This window comes from Crocodylus porosus, unplaced genomic scaffold (genome assembly GCF_001723895.1).
Source record: "Crocodylus porosus isolate Cpor-Errol unplaced genomic scaffold, CroPor_comp1, whole genome shotgun sequence".
Classification (NCBI taxonomy): domain Eukaryota; kingdom Metazoa; phylum Chordata; order Crocodylia; family Crocodylidae; genus Crocodylus; species Crocodylus porosus.
Window position 1 is genome coordinate 103,194,232 of NW_017728886.1, and position 10,121 is coordinate 103,204,352.

The 10,121-nt window shown below is 46.3% G+C and overlaps 1 protein-coding gene across 1 annotated transcript in view; it reads right to left on the minus strand.

Annotated features, from left to right (window-relative positions):
* Positions 1 to 10,121, minus strand: part of CTNNAL1 (catenin alpha like 1) — a 125,514-nt gene that overhangs the window by 32,581 nt on the left and 82,812 nt on the right. The window contains 1 exon segment of the mRNA XM_019540136.1: positions 5,951 to 6,109. Within this exon segment, the coding sequence (XP_019395681.1) occupies positions 5,951 to 6,109 (159 nt within the window).

A 10,121-nucleotide genomic window follows, 5' to 3' on the forward strand; every position in this document is an offset into this window, starting at 1 on the left:
GGGCTGGCAGTGTGGGGATGCAGTCGGGAAGGCCAACCGTACCTTGTCATGCATCCACAGATGCATCTCGAGTAGGTCCAAGGAGGTGATCCTCCCCCTCTATGCGGCACTGGTCAGGCCGCAGCTGGAGTACTGCGTCCAGTTCTGGGAGTCGCACTTCAAGAAGGATGTGGACAACATGGAGAGAGTCCAGAGGAGGGCTACTCGCATGATCGGGGGCAGCAGGGCAGGCCCTATGAGAGGCTACGGGATCTGAACCTGTTCAGCCTCCAAAAGAGAAGGATGAGGGGGAATCTAGTGGCCTGTTACAAACTAGTCAGAGGGGACCAGCAGGCACTGGGGAAGTCACTGTTCCCCCATGCATTACCAGGAGTGATCAGGAATAACGGTCACAAGCTGGCAGAGGGTAGATTTAGGCATGATTTCACTGCCAGGGCAGTTAGGATCTGAAACCAACTTCCAAGCGAAGTGGTGCTGGCTCCTACCCTGGGGGTCTTTAAGAGGAGGCTAGATGTATACCTTGCTGGGGTCGTTTGACCCCAGTACTCTTTCCTGGCATGGCAGGGAGTCGGACTCGATGATCTGCTCAGGTCCCTTCCAACCCTAGAAACTATGAAACTATCAATGTTATGCTACCACAAAGCCAGTTATTTCCAATTCTGTACTGGCCCTTTTGGTTATCCTTCCCTTGATGCAGCATCTTATATTTGTCTACATTGAACTGCATCCTCTTGTCTCTAGACCAGTGCTCCAATCTGTCAAGATCCTTTTGAATTCTCTGTCTATCCTCCAAAGTGTTTTTAGACCTTCCAAGTTTTACATCATCTGTAAACCTGATCAGTAAGCTCTCTATTCCAGCATCCAAACTATCAGTAAACACAGCAGACCTAGGGCAGACCCCTGGTGAACACCACTTGAAATGTCCTGCCATTCTGACATCAATCTGTTTATAATTAATGTTTGCCTGCAATTGAGCCAATTATCTAAATATATTTCAGTAATTTTACATAGCCTACATTTCCTCAGTTTGCTTATGAGTTCTTCTGGGACCATAACAAAAGCCTTACTAAAGTCCACTATGGTCAAATACAGACATTACATTTGTGCCAAGAGAAAAGCCTTTCTTGCCCTTTGGAGCAAGTTTCTAGAAATCTATCAAAAACCATGGTAGCTCACAATGCATAACCGTAGACAAACCACTTTATTAATACACTAGGGGTCTAGGGCTACATTATTTAGCTTAACTGAGTAGGGGGTGAGGGGAGGTCTGGCTCCCAGCTCCAGAGTGGGGCAGGCACCTGATGCTAGAGGAGTACAGCCGTTACCCTCACCCAGCCTGGCCACAGACAGCACTGCTCCCTGAAATACAATCCATAAAGACCCCTACCACCCCCATGGCAGACACTCCATGGCCCCAAAGTGCCCCTCACTGTCTTCTATGCATTGCCCCTGCCACCTCAAATGCCCCCTGGCTCCACTCTGTCCCCTGCTATTCCATACATTCCCCATGCTCAGTTCCAATCCATCAGACTCCACCATTCTCAGTCATGACTGAGTCCTACCCTGTCCCCATGAACCCACTGTACCCTGCACAGATTTGTCCCCATCTTGCCCCAGCTCTCCTGACCCCTCACCATCCTGCTCACACCCCACAAGCCCCTCTATCCACAAAAGCCCCCTATGGTCCCCCCAAAACCCTTCACAAACAGTTCCCCCCACCCTTCCCAACTCCTTGACCATGGCAGTACTGTAACTGCTCCCCCCACCACTTACTTCCTTCCTCTCAGCATGCCCATAGCTGGCCTCCATTACCCTTTACCCTCAACACACAAAAACAGACAGCTGGGGCCAGGGAAAGACTCATTTCAGTTGCTTGCATAGCTCCTATGCAAGGGGACCAATCCGTCTGGGTGGCCATGCCTGGCTTTGTCACCCTGGTTGTGCCACTGATTGAGCCTCCCACAGCCTCCCCCACCTGCTGCAAATAACCCAGAGAAGGGTCACCGCAGTAGTTCACCTCTTCACCTCCCTTTTGCAACTTTCTCCTGCTTCTGATCTCTGTGCCACAGCCAGTTAATAACTAGGCCTGCCTTCAACCCTGCCTCTCCCTCCCTTGTCCCAGTTTGTTGTGGGTTTGAATCCCCTAGGAACAAAGCCACTCAGCAGAGGTTCCTAGATATCTACACACCTTTACTGGACACCCTGGGGGGTTAGCAGATAAACATTACCAGGATAATTGTAAAAGAAAGGATAGCTGGATTAATTGAAGATCAAGGGTTGTTGACACCATCAAAGAGGGTGAAGAGCAGAAATCAGGCAGCTAATAATGAGCCTTGAAGTGAAATGACTCGCACCTGGATAGAAATGCAGCCGTCTCTGCTGAGCAGTTTGTTTTAAACTGAGGGGAGCAGAATTAAAGGCAGGGTGCAACTGCACAACCAACCCCTGCCTCTTTGGATCCACTTCTGGGAATCTAGAAGACTTGCTAAATGCACAGACCTGCTTAAACAACATCCATGTCAACCCTTTGACTTTTTGATCCTGGAACTTCATGAGAATGGGGTTCTGAGAAACCCACTGAGAACATATCTAGTTAAAAGGTGGAATTTACGCACAACCATGGTTAGAAACTTAGCATCCCGATAGAAGATGGTTCACTGTCCTTGCAAAAGATCAGTAACAAATTCATTTCTCATCACAGGTCGCAAATCGGGAAGGCCATCTTTAAAGGAAAATGGAATATGGGACACTCTTGCAAAAGGTGCTTTCATCAGCACTGTTAATACCAGGTTGAGATACCATGTCTGGACATCTTATTTTAGCAAATTCTGAAACTTGTCAACAATATAGTCACTACAGCTAGTATGTTGAGCCCTTTTACAAATGAAATTGGAGTGAGTTTAAAGAGATGCAGGATGCATCTACACATGCACTTGACTGTGGAGCAGACTAATTAGCTGTGCTGTAAAACATCACTGTCTACATGTGAGCTGGTATTAGGGCTCAGTAAACTAAATTAATTCTGCTGTAGTATGGTACTGTCAGAGGCATAACTTGCACCTGGTCAGCCCAGTGCAACCCAGTGTCACCTGCTCAGTTCCCAACAGAAGTCAGCAAACAGTATGTGCCAGAAACAAAATGCAATGGTCTCTACATCAGGCCTCTGGCTTGCTCAAGATGAAAAGAAAAACAAGTTGGCTGTCTTCTCCCCAGTTTTCTTCAGCTACACCAAACAACACATGTAGCATGATCAGAGACTGACCTTTTTTATCCATCTCTACCTGGAGCAAAATACCAAAAATATTTAGTATTAGCAGTTGTCTGGCTTCCTGACCCTGTTCCTGGACTCCGCCTTTTTGGATATTCCTCTTAGATCTGGAACTTGGCCTCTGACTTCAAGTTTACCCTAATTCTGATTCTGATTCCTGATTCCAGTTCTGACTCCTGGCATACCTTGACTTCAGCTGTCTCCCAACTCATCCTGAGTTCAGCACTGGCTTTTGAGTTCTAAACCTTGACTTGGCCTGTGATTTGAACTCTTCCTCTGGATTTCCCTTTGGATCTGAAAACTTGGCCTCTGATTCCTTACTTGGCCTATGGTTTGGCTCCTACTCTTCCCCAGTGGCCTAAGCATTATACTAGACTGCTCACAATCCAGTCCTTACAACAATGCTGATAAAAATCACTGTCCGGAGCCATCTTATGAAAATCCACACTGCCCACGGTCGTTTCAAGGGCACGCAGCTCAGACCATGACCCAGAAAGGACCATTATGGTCAACTAGTCTAAGCTGCTGTATAAAGCAGGCCAGAGAGTTTCATCTAGTAATTCTGCCGTGTAACATAATGGGTCACTTCTGAACTAAAGCATATTTTTAAAAAGACAGCCAATGTTAATTAAAAAGAAGTCCATATCAGAAAAAGTACCACACTCATGGTAATCTCTTCCAAGTTGGAACAATTGTTGTGAAAAATTTTCATCCTACTTCCACTCTGAATTGTGATGATTTAAATTACCAGGCACTGCACCTTGTTACACTTTTTACTAGATTAAAAAAACCTCTAGTACTACATGTTCCCCCTACTGCACCCCCCAAATAATTGAAGATGATAGATCTGGTTGCCTCTAAACCTAAAGTTTGTTGCGTCTCTTGCTGTAAGGGCTGCTTTGCAGGCTAGAATTTTCAAAACTGGTTTTTTCCATTGTTTTAAAAGTGCATTCACAAAGTCATATTCCATACTTTCTAAAAACGGTCTCAGTAATACTGGTTTCTTAATATTTCCTCTTGCTCATCCAAAGAGCACATTAGCCATTATTAAACATTGTCACATTGTGAACTCATGCTTATTTAAATACCAACAATGACCTCTCGCTCCATGCCACTGCTGTCCAGGATTCCACACACACATGCTGACCCTGAAGTTCATGACTCCATTTACCCATAAGCAGATTTTCTTGTCTGTCAGGAGCAGGGCAAGAAAGATTTGGAGTTTACTGACATCCTTTCCTAAGATCTACTGTCTCTCATTAGAGTTTGGGAGTAAGCACTTCCCTGTTTGTTCAAACAGATGTGAATATCATAGTGTCTGCATCAAATCTGTACATAGATTTCTCATGTACGAGAGAAAAAAAAAAAAATCAAAGCCTTGCTGTTGACAACTGTAAGAACTGGATTTTGTAAACAGAAGCTAAAATTTAGGTTCCTAAATCCACCCTATGTCCTCATCTGGCTCTTAAGTAATAACCCTTGATAAGAATGAGTTACTGATCTTAAAAACTTCCACTGAAATTAATAGTTATTAGCTATTCATTATTTAAAAGATTAATAAAGTGCCTACATTTGATTTTGGAGCCTAATTTTAAACTACTATTTATGAAAATCTTGGTTCAGCCATGCACTCACAGGAAACCCAAAAAACAGCCAATGAAATTCCTCCTTTACCCACAGCAAGCAACATGAAGAACTGAAGTGGATGCTGCTGTACATCCTCTTCCATAACAAAGGCTCCAAGTGTTTAAAACAGTGAGAAACCTCATACACTGGGTGACCATAATTATTTTAGGAAATCTGGGATGGGTAGAATGTAAGGGAGAGTGCACATGTGCACACACGCACGTGCTAGGGCAGCGTGCAGTAGCAGGCAGGGCCAGAGAAGCTGTCAGGAACATGGTGCCTTTCTCACTGCAGCTGGGGCTGCAGGCTGGAGCTGGTACCAGAGCACTGGCCAGACTGAGGGTGCCATGTGGGCTGATTCATGGCCCTGGCCGTCTTGACACCTGCAGTCATATGCTGGTCAGGCAGCCACACCCTGCTCTGGCCTTGTGCCCACCGCCCTTCCTGGTTAGAGCATGGCATAGCCAGGCCTGGCTGGGCTCTCTGTGTTGGGGCTGTGATTTGGTGTGGTTGGCCTGGTTTGGCAGCACATAGCCAGGATGCAGCTGCAGGGCATACAGAGCCTGTGCAGCAGCCCCAGCCCAACTGGCACCACACCTCTGGCCTGTGTCCCAGCCCAGAACCCTGGCTCTGGTAACAAAGGCACCATACTCCCCACTGCATCTTGACAGCTGCTCTGGCCCTTTCCCCTCCCCTGGCAATATCACACTCTACCCCACAGCTCCCAGGAGAGGGGTCAGGCAGGACAATGCAACACACACTCCCCTGACCCCTCACAGCTCCCAGGTTCCTGCCAATCCAGGACTTTTGATTAAATTTTCTCCAATGGCTGGGACAATCCAACAGCCTATAAAATCTGGGACTGTTCCAACCAATCTGGGACATGTGGTCACTCTACCTTACACAGTGCCCAGATATTATGTTTTAGAACAACATATAGTTCAGCAGTGCCAAACAAGGCATCCTCCAGGGACCTGGCTAAAGCAAACTTGAAAAAGAGGATAATTTTGGTCCCTTTTTACATTGAATATTAGAAAATAAAATGGTTAAACTCACCTCAACAAGCTGCTCTTTCTGCTCTGACAGCTTACAAGTATATTCTGCTACAGCTTCCAGATTTCCTTCTACTCCTGTGATTTTCAGAGTCTTCAAAACCATATGATCCGCATGGTATTTTAACAGCTCTGCTGCCATTGATGTGGCTGCACTATGAAGCTTTAGAAAGGGTAAGAAAAAAATAAAGCTTTACAAGAAAAATCAATGCATCTGAACCTAATCTGCAACAGTAATAATAATAAAACCTTAGAGAAAGTAAAATCCAAAAGATGGTCAAAGTAGGCTGGAATACAGAGAAACTAAAAAAATGCCTTCTGGTGTAAAATTTAAAGTCTACCAAGAATGACTCACATGGGACTCCATTCAGCAACTTTACTTACATGTAGCATAAAATCCACTTCACTAATATAATAAGGGTATTCAAGTCTATATGGACAGACAGAGTAGCTGAGCATCGGCAGCTATGAAACCACATCTCTGGGGCAATTATCCGGAAAGGATAATTCCTCCACACAGCTGTACAAGTATATTTTCTAGTTCAGTGTAAACACAAAATCAGTGGCCCTTCATCTTACGAAACTGACCCGGCCATGGAAGACCTTGCTTTGTATGTAGGTGGTGGTGAGAGATGTGCAGAGGTAGAGCCAGATTCAGGCATTGGCATCTGAAGCAGTCATAAGTACCCCAGTACATGGAATAATATGCCAGAAGACTCTCACCTTCCATAGAAATAATCCCACTATTCCTATTGCAAAGAGCTCGAAAACATGACCACACTGTCATCCAATTTAGGACAAAAAACAAAAGAATAAAACAAAAGCCCAAACCATCTTCTTCCAGTGGAAGAAAGAGGAGAAACAAGGGGCAGGGAGAACAACTACAGGAGGCTCTTGGGAGATCTCCATACCAATCATTTCACATGATCCTAAACATGGGGCCAGGCTCCCCTATAAAATATGTCACCCAATTCTGGTTAACTCATGAGACCCATAGGAAGCCAAAACTGTTCATGAGACCCTGCACCTCTGCTATCTGGAGTTCGATAGCCCCATTCTCCAAGTGTCTGGCAGTAGCATAAATCCACTATAACAACATTATTAGGGACCTTCCCTGGCCACTATTATAGTGGAGCCAACTTATCCAATTTTGTCCTGAATTTTACAATATTTAGTGTTTTCTTAAAGTTGTTTGCTGGACACAAGAGAATACGTGAGAATTACGTATTTTAAAAGATTAAGTTCTCTGATGGTTGCAGAGAAAAGCTTGAAAATATACCACAGAGCAACTGGCACAGAAGCAAGACAGCAGAAAAAAGACTTCTTTTCCGATTCAAGATTTTTTGGGTTTGATTCTTGATATTTGGAATTAGCAATATTGGAGTCATTCTTGAGACCCAGGAGTGAAGGAGTAGGGCTAGTATGGACAGAAAAAAAATGCAGCCCCAGGTTGTTGTATCTTTTTTTTTTTGATCAATATACATCCTCTGCCCTAGTTCCTGTGTACACCCCAAACCGACAGACCTTCACAAAGTCTAAAGGACAGACAAGAGTACTGGTGCTGCTGTGACTCAAACACTGACACAAATTTAAAAAAACTGGCTATTTTGAGTTTTTCATGCATCATATACAATTATTCTTAGAAGAAATAAGCCAAACTGTAAGCCTACTCATTATACAAAATAATTCATTTTTCCATGACATCAAGCTATGTGAAAAAACAAATAGAACACTGAATTCAATCAAAAGCCTGAATATTTCATTTCATAGCTTTCCTTATTTATCACAGTGATGTTGCATTCTTCCTGACACACATCTGTTGAATGCCACAAATAAAATGCATGAATAACCACTAACAGCAGTTTAAATATGCAATTAGAAATTTCCTGGAATAACAGTTTAACTAACAGCCTTGTATTATTAGCAATAATACATGTGCACTAAGACTGCATGCTCAATCAGTGGCAGGCTCATCACAAAAGCAGAGTTCCAGGCAACGTAATCTGTCCTGCTTCTCAAGTACCTCTACACTTGGCTACAGACTTCATTTCCATTTCTGCATGTTAAATGGGGACAATTCTTTAATCTCCCAAAGCATTAAGCTGATGACTTCATTGAAGTTTTTGAAGCATTCAGATACTGGTACGATATACAGGCAACCCCTGCTTAGTGCTCTTAATTGGTTCCTGAAAAACCGAGCGTTAAATGAAATGCGGGTTAAGTGAAATCAGAAGTATCTGACAACCCAAGATGGTGACCGCAAGCATTATAATGAAACTCACTGAGCGCTAAGTGAAATCAGGTATCAATTTCAAGTGAGCATTATAGCGAAATAGTGCTAAGTGAAACAGCATTAAGTGAGGGTTGCCTGTATGAGCAATATATAAAAAGCCTGTAGACATCTTGCATATATGGTCGGAAAATTTTCCTCCACAATTCTGCTTCTATCCAAAATGAATTGCAGGACAGTGCTTTATACTATTTCTACACTGGTAGAAATTTTACTCAGAACTGAATAGAGTCTGTGAAACTACTTGCTAGGTCCATCTACATGAAATGCGTTACCATGCAATACACTATTGACTATGTGATGTGGTAAAGGGTCACCGTCTACACACACAGGCACTTACTGCGCTATTAGTTTACTGCGTGGTTAGTTTGCCCACCCCCACTGACAACTCATTGCCGCTGCCAGGTTATAGTGGAGGCTCCAGCTGGCAGGCCACCTGTGCTGGAGAACACAGCATGAGTCCCACAGCAGTGGCCCCAGGCCAGCCACAGCAGCCTGCATGGAAACCAGTGCCAACTCCTGGCCCAGCCCCACCACCTGCTTGCCTGTCCCATGCTGTACCCCTGTACTGTGTGCTCTAGACACCTGTCCAGACCCAGCAGCACCTGGACTCTCACCAGCAGCCCCTGAGTGTGGTCAAGGAAACCATACTGGTATCACCCCACTGCTACATGCTGCATCCCAGGAGTCTAAGCAGCCCCAGGATGAGACTGTGGACCCGATTGCAGTGTGAGGTGAGGCCAAGGTCCAGAGCCAGTTCACCTGGGGTGGGCGCTCCAACACTGAATCTGAGGCATAGTGGTTTGCATGCAGGAGCATGGGCACAACTGGTCAGCGTGCCAGTGCTGCATAAAGGGCAAGGCCCTGCAGGCACAGTGGATCCATGTCACTGACCACAGCCACCAGTTGGGGGCTGCCTGCAGGGCCACGTCCTTTATGCGGCAGCTACATTACATCCTCATGCCCTGGGATCCAGGGTGGAACTGTGCTGCATTCTGCAGCACGGGTGGCCTGCTGGACCTCTGCTGCAACCTGGCAACAGCAATGACTTGTCAGTGGCAGAGGGCCCCTTAGGGCACCAGGAGCATGTCCTACCACAATCCCTGCTCCCAACATCATCCAGCACCTCTGGCAGCCCAGGGCAGATGGTACCACCCACCCTCATGAGTTCCAGCTTCTCCCCAGAGGGCCCCTGCCTGGCCAGCCAGGTGCTGCGCCTCTGCACCCCAGGATGCCACCGAGATTTGCACAGTCACCACCAGTGGGGAAAGACTTAGGCTGCTGGGCACGCCTGCCACACCCACCTAGTAAGTCCCACACTGGGAGAACAGCCCTGCCTCCCCTTCCCTCTCCTGCCCCTGGCCCCACTCCCTGCCCAGCCTGGCCAAGCTTCCTCCTGGTCCCTGGAGTTCCCCACCACAGCACACAGGGAGGCAGGAGTCATTGCAAAACTTTATTGTGCACCTCAGCTAGGCAGCCATGGGCCTCTCACACATGGAGAAATGTGTTGATGCTGGCAGCAATGTTGTCCTTGGCTGTGGTGAGAGGGCAGGGATATGTAGGCATAGGTACCCCTCCAGCTGGCTGGTATAGGGCCACATGAGCCAGAGGAGGAGCGTGGAGGCAGGGTCCCCAGTGAAGAGACACAGGACCATCACCTCGCTCAGCTGGAGGTTCGGCACACCTAGTGCAAAGTCCCCGCTTTCCAGTAGGGCTGGCAGGGAAGATGCAGGCATCATGGGTGCTGCCAGCCCAGCCAGCACTCATTCACGAAGGCTCCCCGGTGGTGAACTGTCATGGAAATTTTTGAGTATGTGCTGCCAGTACAGAAGACGTTAAACTGACATGCGCGGTTTGAAGCTGTGAGTGGAAATTTCCAAGGCTC